General features: G+C 52.9%; 2 protein-coding genes across 3 annotated transcripts; one reads left to right on the forward strand and one right to left on the reverse strand.

The window, feature by feature from the left end:
- Window positions 1–911: 911 nt before the first annotated feature.
- ZMAT2 (zinc finger matrin-type 2) lies at window positions 912–11421 on the reverse strand. Its single transcript, XM_063413826.1, has 6 exons — window positions 11310–11421; window positions 6774–6867; window positions 6210–6333; window positions 5102–5175; window positions 3185–3330; window positions 912–1726 (listed from the first exon to the last, which is right to left on the reverse strand). Exons 1-6 carry the CDS (start codon window positions 11325–11327, stop codon window positions 1583–1585), a joined length of 600 nt encoding a protein of 199 aa, XP_063269896.1. The 5' UTR covers window positions 11328–11421; the 3' UTR covers window positions 912–1582.
- On the forward strand, window positions 11402–17559 carry LOC134559227 (histidine--tRNA ligase, cytoplasmic-like). Of its 2 annotated transcripts, none has more exons than XR_010082489.1 (12): window positions 11402–11641; window positions 11729–11848; window positions 12161–12256; window positions 13039–13164; window positions 13318–13425; window positions 13883–13981; window positions 14292–14385; window positions 14522–14649; window positions 14733–14975; window positions 15681–15797; window positions 16393–16706; window positions 16906–17559. XR_010082489.1 is itself a non-coding variant. In XM_063413822.1 (12 exons), exons 1-12 carry the CDS (start codon window positions 11447–11449, stop codon window positions 16960–16962), a joined length of 1530 nt encoding a protein of 509 aa, XP_063269892.1. In that variant the 5' UTR covers window positions 11403–11446; the 3' UTR covers window positions 16963–17559. The 2 variants fall into 2 exon arrangements, 1 of the variants encoding a protein (XP_063269892.1); XM_063413822.1 differs by having other exon boundaries at window positions 11403–11641; window positions 16560–16706.
- Window positions 17560–17581: the final 22 nt, after the last annotated feature.

The raw sequence follows: 17581 nt of genomic DNA on the forward strand, positions 1-17581 counted from the left end.
AGGGCACAAAGGCGCGAGCGTCTCCGCTCTCCCATTCAGCCGGAGCCACGTGCTGCAGCCTGAACAGCGCTAGGAACGTGGCTGGAATGAAAGTCGCCCTCCCAGCCCGTGTGCTCAGAGAGCCAAAGTCAAAGGATTGCCAAGTTAAAAGGGTCAAACCTCCAAGGACAGCTGTATCTGACTGGCTATATATCATTTCAATAGCATCTTCAACGGGGATTATAATCTGAATTGAAGCGGAAAGACCTGAGGCAATGAAGCTGTCAGCAGGCTAAGATTAAGGAATTAAAACAGCAGCACAACATTACAGGATTTGTTCTAGATGTATTAGAAAGAGCAGGCTAAACACTGCAGCCTTCCCCAGGCTGGAAATTTCATACGAGCACGGAGAAGGGCAAGCGCAAGGATTTCATCAATATACATAGAAAGAGAGGAGAGCGAGACGGAGCTACGAAAACCCAGCCATGCAAAATATAAATCCTAGCTGCAGACGGAAATGAGTCACACAAGGTTTGACTGAGGTAAATAAAAGCAGAAATGAAGTAGATTTAGGGGAAGGCAGAGGTGAAAAGACACTGACAGCCAGTAGACAGGAAAAAAATGGCCCTTAATATACCAAGGCTGGTAAGATCTGGAACACAGCCCAGCCTGTCTTGGATTGCCTGATGGGAATGAAGGTCCCCAGCCCTGAACTCCCTTCCCCTTCCATATTCTTACACCCATCTCCAGAATTACTTAAAAAAGCCAAGAATGATGGCAATGGCCTGCCTAGGGCAGCTGGGAGCTGAGCCAGGAGAGGAGAGCGCACACCTCACCTCTGCCACCATTGGGGTCCCCAGGCCACCCCAGCTCTACTTGGTGGGAAACAGAAGCTCTCAAAATAAAGAAGCCATCAAACCCCCACCAAAGGGCCCATTAAAACATTCCATTTATTTCTTCCAAATTGTACACACCTTTCTTTCATTGGCTCTATCCTAGACCAGTCACAGGGAGGAATTTCTCCCCTACCTTAAAGATACCGAAATTATAGGATAAAACACAAAGAAAAGGAGGGAAGTCTCCCTTGCAGACAAAACACACAGGAAAGTTTCAGCAACCCAGACTCCATGCAGCCACCAGCTCTGCTCAGCACAAGCCATAAAGATGCACCTCTCACACTGCTTGCTGTGGCACATTTCCTTCATTATAAGCCTAAAAGCAACTGAATCCCTCCCAGCATCCCAAACACAGCTTGGGTGACAAGTAGGGCCTGGCTGACAACTAGATTAATCCTGAACCAGGCCACCTGTGCAGAATGTGCACTTTATTGACAAAAAATGTACCCAACAGAGCACTTCCCTGCACACACACAGCCACAGAGCAGCTGAGCAGCCAGATCTAGGACAAAGAAGGAGAAGGGAAGCTAATGAGAGGCAGAGCTTGATCTGCAGCACAGGTAGAGCATGGAATCGCTTTTCAACTCTTCCAGCCAACTTCTACTGGGAGATTTACATACAAGTCCTCAATCAAGTCTTTGAAGAGTTATCCAGAGTTCCCTGGGTAAAAACAAACTGTTTAGAGAAAGAGGAGAGTCCAGAGCTGCTCAGTGGTTCTTTTTGGTTGAGCCAAAACCAGAGAAACCCATCACAGCTGCCATTTCATCATCCTCTTCAAAGGTCAAATCTTCCTCCGCCCGCCTCTTCTTCTCTCTCTGCTTCTCCTTCTTGTAGGCTTTGGCCTTCTCCTCCTGCAGCAAGGGACACAACAGCAAAACCATTTGCACCTCCTGAGCTGAAGGAGTTTTGAGACACCAGGTAACGCACAATTAACACAAATCCTGCCCACAGCAGCCAAGCTGTGCCTGAGGAAATAAACCCAGAAATCCTGGCCTGCAGTCTTCAAGGAGGAAGTTCACCAGGGAATCCAGACCACCCCCTTTCCCCGGCCAGGAGCAGAGCCACACACAAACAGATGAAATGAAGCATTATTGAACTCTCTCTTCTGAGCAAACATCACAAGTTTTGCCTGGAATCAGGGCTGAGACAAGAAGGAGCTGGTTTGAAAGCAGGAGGCCATTTCCTCGTCCGATGCTTCGTGCCAGTGACTGTGATGCCTGTTGGCTCTCAGCCTGGCACAGTGACAGCTGCTCACTGGCACAGAAGACGAAGCTCTGAGCGGCTTTGAGGGTGGTTTTGGCATCAAAGAGTTTGCGCTGCTCTAATCAAAGTGTTTTGCTCTGTGAGGATCACGAGCCCTGGAGCAGAGCCAGGTTTGTACTGGGTGACACCGAAGCATGGCTTCAGCTCCCAACTTAGCAACTGCTCCCACCATTCTCATCACTCTCTGCTGTGCTCCTGAACACAGCCATGCCCTGGAGAAAGCTACACCAGGAGCTGCTGCTGATTTCCCTCTTGCCATCCATTGACTGGCAGCAGCTTTTCAGCCCACAGCACTCTCTTTGCTGTTGGGACACCTCCCTCCTATTCCCCAAACAGATGGGGCTCAGCAGCACCACAGCCTGCCCAAGACAGAGCACGGGGTGCACTGTGAGCACCTCAAAGAGCTCCCCTGTGGTCAAGCAAAGCTCAGGGCTTGGGCAGGGAGACTTAAACAGGCAGTGATTTGGTTTATGTGGCTGCTGATTGAGGAGAAGCACCCATAGAAGCTTCTCAGCTGTCAGAACTTTGTTGGGTCTCCAAATAATTGATTTTCATGTTTCCTAACACCTAAGCCCCAGTTTGAGAGAAATCTGCTGTCTTTTATCACCTCCTCACACATCTTGCACCTCAGCACGCCATTCACAAAGCCCTTCTACACTCGGGGAGGCCACACAGAAGCAAGTGCCCTGTGGAAGGGGATTCCAGCAATCCTAAGAGCTGTGGAAGATAATGGGTGAAGATGCAGATCTGCTACCAGACCACACAAGTTCCAACACAACTAGACAAAAAATGGACTTGTGCTGTTCTCAGTGGAAATCTGAACCATCAAAAGTTACTCTCACACAGAAGGAGAGGAAAAGGGTTTCCAGAGACAGCAATACAAACTTTTCAAAAGCAGAAAAACAAACCTCATTCATAGGAGCAGATGAGAAGCCCATGCTACCAAGAACAATGCTTCTGAGGAACAAGAGTAGAAACCAGGGTTGATTTCCTCCCAAAACAGGTTTCTGGGGAGCTTTGCTTCCTCAGTTCATGCCCAGACTCACCTCCTCACGGAGTTCCTTCATCCTTTCCTCAAAGTCATAATCCTTCTGCTTCTCCTCCATCTTCTTCTTGTTCACCTCAAAGCGTTTCTTCACCTGGTCCAGCGTGGAACGCTCCACCCGCATGGACATGCCCAGATTCCTCTGGTCTGCAGAACATGAGTGGAATCAGCAGTGTTTAGCAACACTTCAGAATTCTGCACAAAGTCTCCATCCCTGATCCCAATTTAAACAGCACAGCACCACCTTCCTGCCTGTCCTCCCCCTCAAAACACCTTCCAGGGCCACACTAAGGATTTCTTGGTTGGGGAGGTGGGCTTTAGGGGGATACCATAACCCACACAAGCAGTGGCCACAACAATCCAAACACTACTTGTAACAAGAACACAGACTATTCTTTAAAGGTTCTTTATTTGGATACTCCCAGTCATGTGAGTGCTTTGATGCTTCAGGAAATTTGATCTTGGACCAGTGGAATAAAAAAGGGTTGGAGTGTTGAAAAAGGAGCCAGAATAAAACTGACAGGCTGGCATCTCTCAGCTGTGGGCGATGCTAAACAAGACATGAGTGGCACTCAGAGATCCTGATTACACAGGACATTGCTAGCTAAAGCACAGAATATGAAGCCAGGCCTCTGATTTGGTGGCTCTTCAGAGCAGATTCACAGTTCTTCACTTGTGGGTAAGCCTGTGCTGATGGGGCCACCCCCAGAAATGCCTCCAACCCACATGCCTGAGTGGATCCAAACAGCCTGTTCACTCCAGCAGCCCTGCACACGTTTATCCCAGGGATGCAGCAGCACTTGGAGCTTAAACTACACACCAGGAATTAGTAAAAGGGCTGCCAAGAACAAGCAGGTTTGAGCCAGATTTATTGACTGGTTTAAAAGTTCCTAGACATACTTATACTAAGGTACTGTGCAACCAGCCACTTTCCAATCCCAGCTCAACCCTGTAACTCGCAGTCCACCACCCACACAGCCATGCCAGGATTTTTGATTCCAGATTATCTCAGATGAACTTCTTGCTCATCTCCCATTATGTCAAGCAAAGCACGTTGGCACCTTCCTCCCATTCACATAAAAGCACAGGTTTTTAAAACACTGTGTTTTCCTTTCTGAGCTACAGAAAACCAGTCCTCAGGTTTTTCTGAACCTCCTGTGCTCAAACAGCCCAGTGTGCAGGTCCAGAGCACACACATCCCTGCCTTTTTGTGAAGGGGTGATTTTCTGACTCCACAAGGAGCCAAAAACACCCTCAGGAGAAGGAACAACATGCAAAGTGTGTCAGTCTGTCCTGCTGCACCTTTACTTTCTCCACATCCCCCACTCTCTGAATATGTCAAGGAGAAGCAATATCCACAGTCAGACCAACGAGGGTACAGTCCTGATCCATACTCTGGAGCTCAGGTATCAGCCAGTTCTGAGCTCTAGACTCAATTTCTACAAAGAGAAGTTTCTGAACCAAAAATGGGCCAGTCCCAGACTTTTTACTTATCTAAGTACAGGTTTACAGTTTCAGTGCTGTAAAAAGCCTCTCTCCAGATTTATAGAGGAGATACAGGATTTTGGGGAGTGGACTAGATGACCTCTGAGGGTCCTTTCCAAACCAAACTATTCTAGAATTTTCTGATGCTGGATTTCTTGCAGCACTGACATGATGGATGGGGAAAACACGTCCACCAACCAGAGCAACCACTGCTTCTGCTGGGCTTATTCCATGAAAGTGGTCCAGCACTCTGGAAGGTGTCAGGAGATAAGGACAGCACCTCCACAGCTCTCATGATGAGCTTCTACATCCTAATTTGCTAAGCTCCCTGATCCATGGATAAGTGTTCAGCCCTCAGACATGGGTGATGCACAAAAGGAACAGTCCCTCCAACTCAACTAACCCTCCAACAAGGCAAAGAAATGGTCCTTACGTTTTTTGCCATTGATGTGATCCAAGAAGTTGATGGAATCTTTCACCACACAGTCACATACGTTACAGTAATACCTGTCAGGAGAGACAAAAAATGAACCCCAAAGCATGACACAAAGCTCAACCCCCAGAAGAACAATCTGCATGTCACTGGGGATACAGGACACTTCTCCAGGACAAGAGTCTTGGCCCCAGTGAAGAGCAGGGGCAAGGGCATACCCAATGGACAGGGCTGCCATGGAGATACTGACCCTTACACCCCTCTGACATGATAGAAACCAAATTCTGAGCTGCTCTGCAAGAGCAGCCACAGCATCTTCCCCTTCCAGTCACACCCTGCTGGGTGGGATGGACTTTGTGACAGCCTGCCCTCCCCCAAGGCAGGGCTGGCCAGCAGCCCAGGTTTCCATTCCACAGCCTCTCACCTGGCTGCAAGGTAAGTGCTACCATCCCTATCACCTCACAGTGCAACTCCCTGGTGAGCACATCTGTGCTTTCTGCCCATCCTGAGAGCTGCTGCAGAAGCCCAGCCAGGGGCTGAGCTGCCATCCCTGGATGCTGGTCAGGGCTGCAGTTCTCCCTGGCACTGCTGCCCAGGGAGACACTAACAGGTTCACTCCTGAGGTGACACAAACTCAACAATTCTTTTCACGCTTTTGATGGCTTAGGGTGAGCTCAGAACCCTTTCAGACTGTGGTGGAACACAGTTCACACAAACAGTGGCCAAACACCATTCCTAAGAACAGCTATCTGGAGGTTTCTCCCATTCCCAGTGCACAGATACCCAAATCAGCAGCACTCTTGGTCTCAGGGCAAGCAGGCCTGGTTAAAGACACCCAAGCAGGCAGCAGAGATCTGCCTCTGTTGGTCCTGCAGGAGGGCAACACTGATACCAAGGAATAACGTCCAAAGGAGCTCAGCCTGCTGGGTCTCCTCCAGATGTTACCCCAGGAGACACAGTTTAGGTGTAGAAAAATGCAGCCCCACCATCCCAGGCTCCAAACACAGAAGGACAGCAGCCCCTGGTGCCCTGTGAGGGGTCCCAGCTGTGTCACAGCTTCCCAGTCTAACCAGCATGACCCTGAGACTCCAATAAGACCACAACCTACCCTCCCATCTCTGACTGAGGGGTAGTTTTGGTGATGACAATGGTTTTCCCCAGCTTGGACTCCAGGTCCACTTTGTAGTCTCGGTGCCGCAGAAGTTCCCTTTTGACGGGCTGAGCTGGTTTGCCTAAAACATAAACAAAAGGTCAAGCTTGACATGCTGGATTTCATTTTCCCCTTGGTGCAAAGGGGCCTGCTGGGTAACTGGGACCTGATCCATGCAGAAAATGCACCTTTGTTTTTTAAATCAGTAAAGGATATCATTTCCTCCTCACTGTTTCCTGGTTCCTATTAGAACCAGGTACATCTCTGAGGTATCTCCAGCTCTGACTTCAGAGATATTCTGAAATCTTGTTTCCAGCAACTGACTGTTCCCCTGCTTCCCCAGAGAAGAGCCAGCTTCTGGAAAGGGTCTCAGTATTTTTTTTTGTCAAAAAAATATATTCAAAAAGGAGAAAGGGTAGGAGCAAGGCAGCTCTTTCCCTTTGGGATTTGACTTCCCACTGCTCTCTCCCTCCCAAATTCCAAGGGTTTGGGAGCTCGCTGCCAATGCAGCACACTGCTCACCATCCTTCTTCTCTCTCTCCTCCGTGAGCCGCTTCTCTGCGAGTTTCTCGTATTCATCCTTGTCCCACTTGCGGCGGAAGTCCAGGTTCTTGGTCTGGGAGGGAAACAAAGTTCATTAACATTTATTATAGTCTGATCACCTCTGAGGGGGTAAAGAGTGCAATCACTTGGCCTGTGAGGCCAGTGCAGTAAATTAGGAAAATTATATTATATCCCCCTGTCTTCTGTTTTCCATCCAGGAATTATGGATGTGGTTTAAGATAATCACTCTCAGCACATCTCTAGCCACTACTAGAATAATATGAGAGCACTAAAAGAAGAAATGAGTTGATCTTAACAGCTCCTGAGACGATAATCCAGGCTTTTGCCTTGAAAATCAGCTCAAATGATTGAAACTGATGGATCTCAGACCTGGGAAGTGCCCCCTGACAAACACAGCAGTAGGATTACACCTCCGTCTTCTAGAATTCAAAAGAATCCAAGCTGCAATGTCAGACAAGGAAAACACAGCCCGAGCTACAGAGAGTTTGATTACACTGCAGGAGCAGGGAAGGCTGTGCCTGTCTGCTCTCAGCAGTGCCTACGTGTTGCAGGCATCAGTGCCCAGCTTGCCATGAAATCACAGGCACCAGTGTGGGATTTACAAGTGAGCACCTGTGCAAGCAAACCAGAACAAGCTCTGAAACCCTGTCAAGGCAAGGCTTGGAGGTACCAGGGAAGCACCTGTACAAAATCCACAGGTTTTGCTGTCCTGCTCCTGCAGCTTCACACAGGTAAGGGCAGAAACACTTCCAAGGCATGCTGGCCCTTTGGGAGCTCCACAGAACTATCTGGCACTGACAGGATACTTTAACAGAATCCTGGAATGGTTTGGTGTAGGAACCCTAAAACTCCTCAGGGAAACCTCCAGGCTTTGTCCTGGAAAGATCTACCATAGTGTTTTCCCTGCCTAGGCTGAAAGAAAAGACTTCCCCCATGGTGCTCTGCAACACTATTGCCAATCTACCTTAGATTGCTTCCCCCATTAGCCAGCTGACCCTGCCCACCCCTACTGTTCATCCCTCATATCCCTCTATAGGTTCCTGCCCTTTGTACTGCCCCAGTGCCCTCAGACCAATGGTTCCTGACCCCCACTTAACCCCCGAGCACCACATGGTCTGGGTCTTGTGTCCCTGATCCCTTTGGAGCAGCCTTTTGGAGCAGCCTGGGATAGTGGAAGGTGTCCCTACGTGTGGTAGGGGATGTGGAACAAGATGATCTTTAGGATCTCTTCAACCCAAACTGTAATGGCAGGTAGGATGGTGGAAATGCTGCAACCTTCCTTGAAGTGTCTCCTTCAGAAGCCACTCATGAATGTAATAAACTCTCTCTGGAATTCATCATACAGAAGGCCCTGCCTGTCTTTCCTTTGCTGAGCTGTCTGTGGTGTGTGTGCATGGAAATGACTGTCCCTGTGGCCTTTGAGTGGCTTCTGAAGGAGACACTTCAAGGAAGATTGCAGCATTTCCACCATCCTACCTGCCATTACAGTTTGGGTTGAAGAGATCCTAAAGATCATCTTGTTCCACATCCCCTACCACACGTAGGGACACCTTCCACTATCCCAGGCTGCTTGAAGCCCTGTCCAACCTGGCCTTGAACACTTTCAGGGGCAGTCTTCTGGGCAACTTTGTACCAGGGCCTCACCGTCTGCAGAGAGAAGCATTTGTTCCCAATTGTATCCTTCCTAACCCTGCCCTCTGGCAGTGGGAAGCCATTCCCCCTTGTCCTGTCACTCCATGCCCCTGTTCAAAGTCCCTCTCCAGCCCTCTTGGAGCCCCTTTAGGCCCTGGAAGGTGCTGCAAGGTCTCCCTGGACAGAGATTGGTGTTCAGTCCTCCCCAGGCTGAACACCCCCAGCTCTCTGTCTCCACAGCAGAGGGGCAGCAGCCCTTGGAGCATATCCATGGCCTCCTCTGGGCTCACCCCAACAAATCCATGTCTTTCCTGTGCTGGGGCCCTGGAGGTGGACACAGCATGTTCAAGAAGATAGGCTGAATTCAGGTGAAGCTGGCATTGAAGAATGGGTGATTTCACTCAGTCCCCAATGCTGAGGGCAGAAGTGATTGGACAAGAATTCCTATTCCACTCACACCCACTCTGACCAACCCAGCTCAAGCTCTTCCCAGCATTTGCCCCATCTGCAGCTCGGGCCCCTACACCTGGGATGAGTCACGGTTTCACTCAGCCCCTTCCTGAATTTCCTGAGCAGATAACCCCCCTTTGGACAGAGCTGCATTTCCCTCAGCGTGGCAGGGAGAGCCTCTCAGTTTCACATTAAAGAAAGGACAAGATGTATTTAAAAACACCTCCAGGGGAGAAGGACCCCCCCCACCCCCATCCCACCACCTTCTCCGTTCAGCCAAATCAAGAATCCAATCACAATCCAAAGGACACAAATCCCATTTGGAGCTACAGCAGCAGCACAGCCATTTAAAGTTCTCTCCTCTGGCAATCCTTCAAATGGAACGAACAACTACTGATAGGGATGAAAATGCCTTGGGGAGGCGTAGAAAAATTCTCATTTATTCCCAGAGCTTCTTAAGCACTTTAAGGATGTCGTAACAGGTTTTATTAACCACCCTGAGCAAAGAAAAGAAAATATCACTGAGTGTAAATTAACGTTTGGGGGTATTTTCCAGACTCTCCTGCATGGCAGGCATTATCACAAATCGTAGCTGGTGGGAGCCTGCAGAGGGGGAGGTTTATTAGCTGCTTCTCTCTCCTGTTGCAATAAAAGGAAAAGAGTCTTTTGCAGCTCTTTTACCAATCTGCCTCATCCAGGCGTGGGGAAAGAAATTAAACTAAACTGCGTGACAAGATCTTGGTTGGACAATATTTGAAAGGATGTTTCTGGATTGCTGTGGTGGAGGCGAGGGGGCTGCAAGCCCCCAAAATCTTTATCTCAGAGCTGTTTTGGGTGACAGAGAATACTCCCCAAAATAATCACAATGATTAATAACCAGAAGTGCCCACAGCCTCCTGTTCCCTCCAGAGATGGACACCAATGATGTGCCCAGTATCAGCATCAAAGCCTGTTGATCCAGGAGTCTCAAGCCAGGCTCAATCCAACAGGAATTCTCAGCTGGCAGCTGACAATAAGCCACAGCCCCACCTCCCTCACAGGCAGACATCCTGCTCCTGACGTCCTCCACTCCACGGAATCAATCCTGGAATGGTTTGGATTGGAAGGAACCTCGAAGATCAGCCAGTCCCACCCCCTGCCAAGGGTAGGGACACCTTTCACTATCCTAGATTGCTCCAAGCCCCATTCAGCCTGGCCTTGACCATTTCCAGGGATGGGGCAGCCACAGCTTCTCTGGGCAGTGCCAGTGCCTCACTTCTCAGTAAGTGGCTTCAAGGAAAGAAAGATGGGCCAAAACCCCTTAAAAACACAGCCCCTGTGCTGCTGACAGCTTTGGGATGTCACTGGAGGTGCTCAAACTGCCTGGCTCTCCAGTCAGGCTACACCTGCAGCTACTACCTGCAGGCTACATCTGCATCTACCTTACCCATCCCATTTTAACACTCACAGAATCATTCAGGTTGAAAAAACCTCCAAAATCATGAAATCCAAGCTGGGATAGATCCCCACCTTGTCACCCAGCCCAGAACACTGAGTGACACATCCCGTCAGTCCTTGAACACCTCCAGGGTTGGTGACTCCACCACCTCCCTGGACAGCCCCTTCCAATGCTGGGCAGCCCATTCTGGGAAAAAAAAATCCTCCTGATTTCCAACCTAAACCTCCCCTACTGCAACTTTCGAGGCTGTGTCCTCTTATCCTGATACTGGTTGTCTGGGAGCAGAGCCCAACCCACACCTGGCTGTATCCTCCTGTCAGGGAGGTGCAGAGATGTTTCTCCATCAGGCCAAGAAGAAGGCAACCCTTTCCCTGGGGAGGGAAGGGAAGGAGCCACCTGCATGAGCCATCGCCCAGCCCCTGGAGAAGGGTGGGGGTCCCTCGAGGGGGCTGAGGCAGATCAATCTCCTCATGCTCCCTGGCTGGGACAGGCGGAGGTCTGGCCCTAGGACGGGAGGATCGCAGAACCACTGCGATTGGAAAAGAACTCTGAGATCATCGAGTCCAATCTATGACCCGACACCACCATGTGAACCAGGTCAGGGCATCGAGTGCCACGTTCTGTCGTGTCCTAAACACCTCCGGGGACAGGGACTCCAGGACTGCGCTGCTGGGGCGACCCCACTTCCAGCCCTGAAGGTATCGGGGCGTCTCAGGGGACCCCCCACCTCCCACCGCTCACACAGAGGTGTAAGGAGCAGGGATGAGCGCCCTCCCAGCCCACACACACTCGCCCACCGCGGCACCCCCGGCCCCGCCACATCCCTCATCCCGCGGCCTGGCAGCGCCCCGAGCGCGGCGCGGCGGGGCCCTGCCCCCGGCCCTGCCAAGCCCGGTAGGAGCAGCGGGGGCGGCCGGCAGCCCGCGCTCTGAGCGCAGCCCGGCCCCGAGGGCGGCCCCGGCGGCAGCACCTACCCCGCTGCCCGACGCCATGGCGAGCCGAGGGCACAGCACCGGGAACTGTCGCGCGGCGCCGTAAAGCGCGGCCGCCCGCGCAGTCACGTGCCCCGCCGCGGTCACGTGCCCGCGCTCCCGGTGTCCCGGTGCCGGCCATGCTGCGCCTCCGAGCCTTGGCCGCCGCCGCCCGCTGCCTGCCACCGGCGCCCCGCCCCGTGCCGCTGTGCCTCGCTGGGAGCCGCCGCAGCCTCTCCCGGTCCCGGCCGCCGGCCGGTGACCGCGGACCCCTGTCCCGGCAGGTGCGGGCGGCGGCGGGCGGCGAGCGGGTGCCGGTGCTAAAGACACCCAAGGTAAAGGCGGGGAGCGGGGGCGGCGCCGGTGGGTACCGGGTGTTCCCCCCGCCCTCGCCGCTGATGGCCGCTCTCTGTCCCGGGCAGGGCACCCGCGACCACCCTCCGGCGCAGGCGGCGCTCCGTGAGCGGCTCCTCGGCGCCGTGGTGTCCTGCTTCAAGCGGCACGGGGCGGCCGCCATCGACACCCCGGTGCTGGAGCTGCGGGTGAGGCCCCGGGAGCTCCGCTCCCCCTCGGTGTGGGGAGGGGACCCGCCCCCTCTGCTCCCTCCTGTGGGGCTGGGGAGCGCTGAGTCCCCCCGGGGCTCCGGGACAGGTTTGGGAGCTCCCTCCGTGTGGGGCAGGGCCAGCCGGACATTCACTCTTGGTTCTCGTTTTGGGGGAGACGGGCAGTTGGACTCAGGGGCTGGAGGGAGTGTGTGGTTATGCCCGGTTCGTGGGGACCGAGCTCTGTGCCCTATCTCGGGGGACCCTTCACCCCGGAGCCACCCCGGTGTCAGCCCCTTTGCCCCTCTGCAGGAGACGCTGATGGGGAAGTATGGGGAGGACACGAAGCTCATCTACGAGCTGCAGGACCAGGGCGGGGAGCTGCTGGCCCTGCGCTATGACCTCACCGTATCCTGTGCTCCCAGGGGGATGGTGGCAGGAGGGGGTGGTGGGCACCTCTGCCCTGTGGGATCGCTCTTACCCTGGCGTGCCTGCAGGTCCTGTTGGGGTGATGGCAGCCCCCTTGGGCCTCCCAGCTGGTTGGCTGTCATTGTCATGACTCCACGCCATCCCCCAGCCAGGCCAGGCACACAGCAAAGACCCTTCCTGCCGTGGACATGCACCAGTGTGCTCCCCTGTACTGGTTTTATCTCCTCCCAGTTACAGTCCCACCTCTGCTGTGCCCATCCCACCTTGCTAGTGCCACCTGGAAAGGTGTTTGCTGCAGGTGTCCATCCCAGGCCTTCTCAACCTCCACATCTCAACAAAATCTCTTTCCTTCAATGTCCATGTAGCTGTGCCATGCATTGAATTCCCACTGATCACACTGAGAGGATGGAATGATGAGAGAGGTCCTTGTGTATGTGGTGATGTCACACTGTGGGTCTGGAGGAGGAAATGGAGCTGTGCCAGCATTGAAGGAGCTCAGGTGGTTCATTGTACTCATCCTCAGCCTGGAGGATGGTCTCCCCAGAGTTCACAGAGTTATAGAATATCACAGGTTGGAAGGGATATGCAAGAATCATTGAAGTCCAGCTCATGACCCTGCACAGGACACCTCAAAAATCTCACCATGATTGTGAAAAAAATCAGGAAGCGGCTGGCAAGGGAAGGGGCGATGGGGGGCTTTGCTGCTCAGCATGTCCAGCGCTGGGATCTCCATGTTCCCATCCTTAACTCCTCGGGCCCAGGTGCCCTTTGCTCGCTACCTGGCCATGAACAAGATCACCAACATGAAGCGCTACCACGTGGCCAAGGTGTACAGGAGGGACAACCCGGCCACGACCCGGGGCCGCTACCGCGAGTTCTACCAGTGCGTGAGTGCTGTGGTGGCAGTGCTGCCACCAGGGCCGCAAGGCCAGCAGGGTTTTCCTGGCTGGGGTGCCTCCAACTGCTGCAGAGCAGCAGGGTGTGCCTGGCTAAGGCCCCTTGGCTCTGCCAGGAGCTCCCATCACTTCTTCTGCCCCCAGGACTTTGACATTGCCGGGCAGTTTGACCCGATGATTCCCGATGCCGAGTGCCTGAAGATCGTGCACGAGATCCTGAGTGACCTGCAGCTCGGGGACTTTGTCATCAAGGTGAGGCTGGGTGGGTTCTCTGTGCCACACTGGGAAGCAGTGGTCATTGTTCTGTGGTTTTACACAGGAATAAAACCATTCTGTGGTTTTACACCTCTGCCTGATGTAAGGCCTGACCCAGAAGTTCATCCCACCTCTCTGCCTCCTCATGGTGTATATGCAAAGGCTGGACCTCAGCTTGGGCATGCCTTGAGCTGGGAATACCAGTAGTTCTCCTGAGACTGTAGTCGGAGTTCTCTCCAGGACAAACCACAGTCTTCTGCAGAATTCCAGCAGCTGACTAGATCCACAGAGTCACAAAATGGTTTTCATACCTCTACACCTCCTCTTCCCATGGAATTTGGATGCTGGGGAAAAGGCATGAAGAAATGCCAATAGCTGCAGCTTCCCACATACTATGAAAAAAGGAATGACATCAGGGGTGCCCCCAAGGTAAGTGTGCCTCTCTCTCCCCCAGGTCAACGATCGTCGGATTTTGAATGGTGTGTTTGCTGTCTGTGGTGTTCCAGAGAGCAAGTTCATCCCTGCCTGCTCCACTGTGGACAAGCTGGACAAGGTCAGCATTGGGCTCATGGGGAGACACGTGTGGTGTTGGGATGAGTGGCTTAGGCTGGGCAGTGTTCTGGCTGTTCTTGTAGTGAAGAGTTTCACACCAGCTAAGATGAGGTCTGTAAAGGATTTGAGGAGTTCTTGGGCCTGGTTAAGAATAAAGCCTGGTTATTCGTTAAAGATTTCTGTGAGAGAGAGAGGCACGATTAATGAGATTGCTGACTATTGTTCCACATACATTGTGCACACATGGGCTGAGGGAGGCAGTGGGTGAGGTGAATGTCCTGCAGCATTTGATGCCCTTCCCTCCCCTACAGATGCCATGGGAAGAAGTGAGGAGTGAGATGGTGGGAGAGAAGGGGCTCTCTCCCGAGGCTGCGGATCGCATCGGGGAGTATGTCCAGCTCCACGGTGAGCAGCACGGGGTGCTGCCCTGGGCCTTGTCCTGGGCTGGGCATGGAAGGTGCAGGGCACACACCCGGCTGGCCGGGGCCAGCGTGCCTGTGCTGCTGCCCTGGCACAGCTGAGGCATGGCTGGTCCCCACAGGTGGGCTGGAGCTGATCGAGCGGCTTCTCCAGGACCCCAAGCTGTCCCAGAACAAGCTGGCCAAGGAAGGGCTGGGGGACATGAAGCTGCTGTTTGAGTACCTGACGCTGTTTGGCATCACAGGGAAGGTGAGGAGGTGTGGGGGCAGCAGGGGCTGCTGCCCTGGTGGCCCCCGAGCAGGCGGTGACAGGGCCGCCCCTGTGCCCTGCAGATCTCCTTCGACCTGAGCCTGGCGCGGGGCCTGGACTATTACACGGGGGTGATCTTTGAGGCTGTGCTGCTGCAGCAGGAGAACGAGCACGTGGAGGAGCCCGTCAGCGTTGGGAGCGTGGCTGGAGGTGGCCGCTACGACGGGCTGGTGGGGATGTTTGATCCCAAGGGCCGGAAGGTGCCCTGTGTGGGGGTCAGCATCGGGATCGAGCGGATCTTCTCCATCCTGGAACAGAGACTGGAGGTAGGTGATGCAGGCAGTGCATTGGGGAAGGCTCTAGGGAGCAAAATACTGTCTATCAGAGGTCTCCAGCTCCACAGTGCTCAAGGGAAAATAATTTTGGGGGAGAGCATGGCTCTTCCCATGCCTAAATATCAATGCACAGAAGACAGAGTCCTCTTCTGCAGCCCATCAGAATGCAGGTGTGGGCAGCTGAGGGCAGCACTCCCCAGGAGATGTCAAGGAAACGTTAGAGACAGCCTTGAGCTCTGGGCCTGGCTGTGAGCTTTGTGCCCCAGGCACTTTGTTCTTTTGTCTTGCCTCTGAAGTTTTCCATCTTGGGAATTCTGAAGCAATGAATTTGGTAACAGCTGTGAACTCACTCTAGTAAACCCCAGGGAAGCCTCTGTGGAGATTCATCATTCTGTGTTTGGTTCCAAGCCTGTGATTCCTAGCCGTTGAAGCTGAGGCAATGTGTTTGTACCTGAATAATCAAAGGAGACATTGGAAAGCTGTCCTGGTCCCATCCAGGAGGTTGGCCAGCGTCCCCTAGGAACAGCAGCACACAATTAAGTAGTGTGACTCAATGTAGAATCCCTGGGGGGCTCATTAAAGGTGCTCAGGGTGTCACTGACTGAATTAAGGTTGGTAGACAGATGAGGTGAGGTGTTGTGAGCTGCAGATTCGCATGGAGTCAGTCCCATGAATGTCCTGTGTCTGTCCATTCAGGCTTCTGGGGAGAAACTTCGAACTACTGAGACCCAAGTGCTGGTGGCTACCCCGCAGAAACACCTGCTTGCTGCCAGACTGAAGCTCATCTCTGAGCTGTGGGACGCAGGGATCAAGGTAAAGGAATGGCTTGGGCTTGGCAGTGTCACAGGTGAGGGAGGGAGATCCTGGAGGGATCAGCACAGCAAGACCAACTCCAGGAGTTGTGTCTCTCCAAGATCTGGGCCTGTCTGAGATTACAGAGTTATTCAGGTTGAAAAAGACCTCCAAGATCAAGTCCAAGCATTAGATCTATATTGGCAGATCCCAATACCTCTGAGGGCCCAGCCTTGCAGAGGAATGGCTCAATAGCGAGATGGCATGATGGAGTATGTCTTGAAAAAGCAAAAAGGTTTTAATAAAAGAATGAAAATGATACCAAAACAAATAACAAAGCCAAGCACAGAATAATGAACAAAGTCCATATCCCTGTTACAACATACCGAAAATGGCTTGAGTACCTTTGTTCTTTCACTTGCCTACTTAATGACGGAGGAGGGCTTAATTAGCAAACTGCCAACAGCAATAGGGATAACTTTTAATGAACATCTAGAAAGTTCAACAGGTACTTCTGTCTTGGCCCTGAGCCAATTTTTGTGAGACAAGCAAGGAAGGTTCTAGCTAAAGTTCCTAATATGTCTAAAAGTAAACTGAAACCTCTTTCCTTATACAGAACTGCCCACTCGGATGTGGGGGCTGCTTTCCTACAGATCTGGGCAGGCAGAGAAGATCAATCCAGACCAGTAAAATGATTGCTGCAGGGTTTGGTATCAGTGCTTTACTGCAGTGTTCATCGGAGCAAAGTTGGGTTAGTGATTCACCCTTCCCACTCCCTCCTAGGCAGAGATGCTGTACAAGAAAGATCCTAAATTGCTGAAGCAGCTGCAGTATTGTGAGGACACAGGGATCCCCCTTGCTGCCATTGTGGGGGAGCAGGAGCTGGCAGACGGAGTCGTCAAGCTGCGAGATGTTGCAACAAGAGTGGAGGTGAGAATGCCCTTTTACACCAGGTTTTAAAGTACTTCCAAACTCTAGAGATCACTGAAGAGCTCTGGGTTTTCCCTCAGCGTTTCTTTGGGAGGCCATAGCACAGATCTATTGGGTGACTCCAGAAACCAACTGCATTGGTATCCTAGCTTAGTCCTTAAAAGTGCTCTTCTCTAATGCTGCTCTGTTTGCTTTGTAGGTTGATATCCCCAGAGAAAAGCTTATTGATGAGATCAGGAGAAGGCTGGAGCCCTGAGGGCTGCTCTGGCTGGAGCTGCTTGGCTGAACTGCACAACTGGAACCCTCCTGCAGCCCCCCAGCCATTCACTGCCAGCTGCGGCCTGGGGCACACCCACTCACTAAGGCTCATTGCCGTGGCCAAGGCAGTGAGAACAGAGCAGTAGGAGGGTTTTAAAAGCTACGGACGGTGCAGTCACCAGGTTAACCTTCTGGCAAGCCTCTCTGAAGGTCAAGTGTGTGGGTTCCTCATACCGCGGTCCCTGTACTGTACAGCCATTTCCATCACTCTAGGTGGTTGGTGGTGGCACAGATGGATGTGGTGCAGCTCAAGAGGACCAGGTGGAAGCCCAGGTTTGGGAGGGGGAGTCCGTGGTGTGCTGGGCACAGCTCGGGAGCTGCGGCGAGGGGGCCGTGCAAGGGCACCCGGCGCCGTGTGGGCTGCGGGGCCGGGCCCAGGCCGCAGCTCGGCGGGCGCGGAGCTGCGGGACGTCCCTGGAGGAAGCACGTGTCCCATCACCGAGGGACACACCGAGCGGCTGGAGCAGCCGCGCAGGCTGCGGCGCGCGTGGGCAGGCTGTATATTTTTATATATTAAACAAAGCCCGTTAATGAACCCAAACCGCGCCCTCCGCCTT

This window comes from Prinia subflava, chromosome 16 (assembly GCF_021018805.1).
Source record: "Prinia subflava isolate CZ2003 ecotype Zambia chromosome 16, Cam_Psub_1.2, whole genome shotgun sequence".
NCBI classification, from domain to species: domain Eukaryota; kingdom Metazoa; phylum Chordata; class Aves; order Passeriformes; family Cisticolidae; genus Prinia; species Prinia subflava.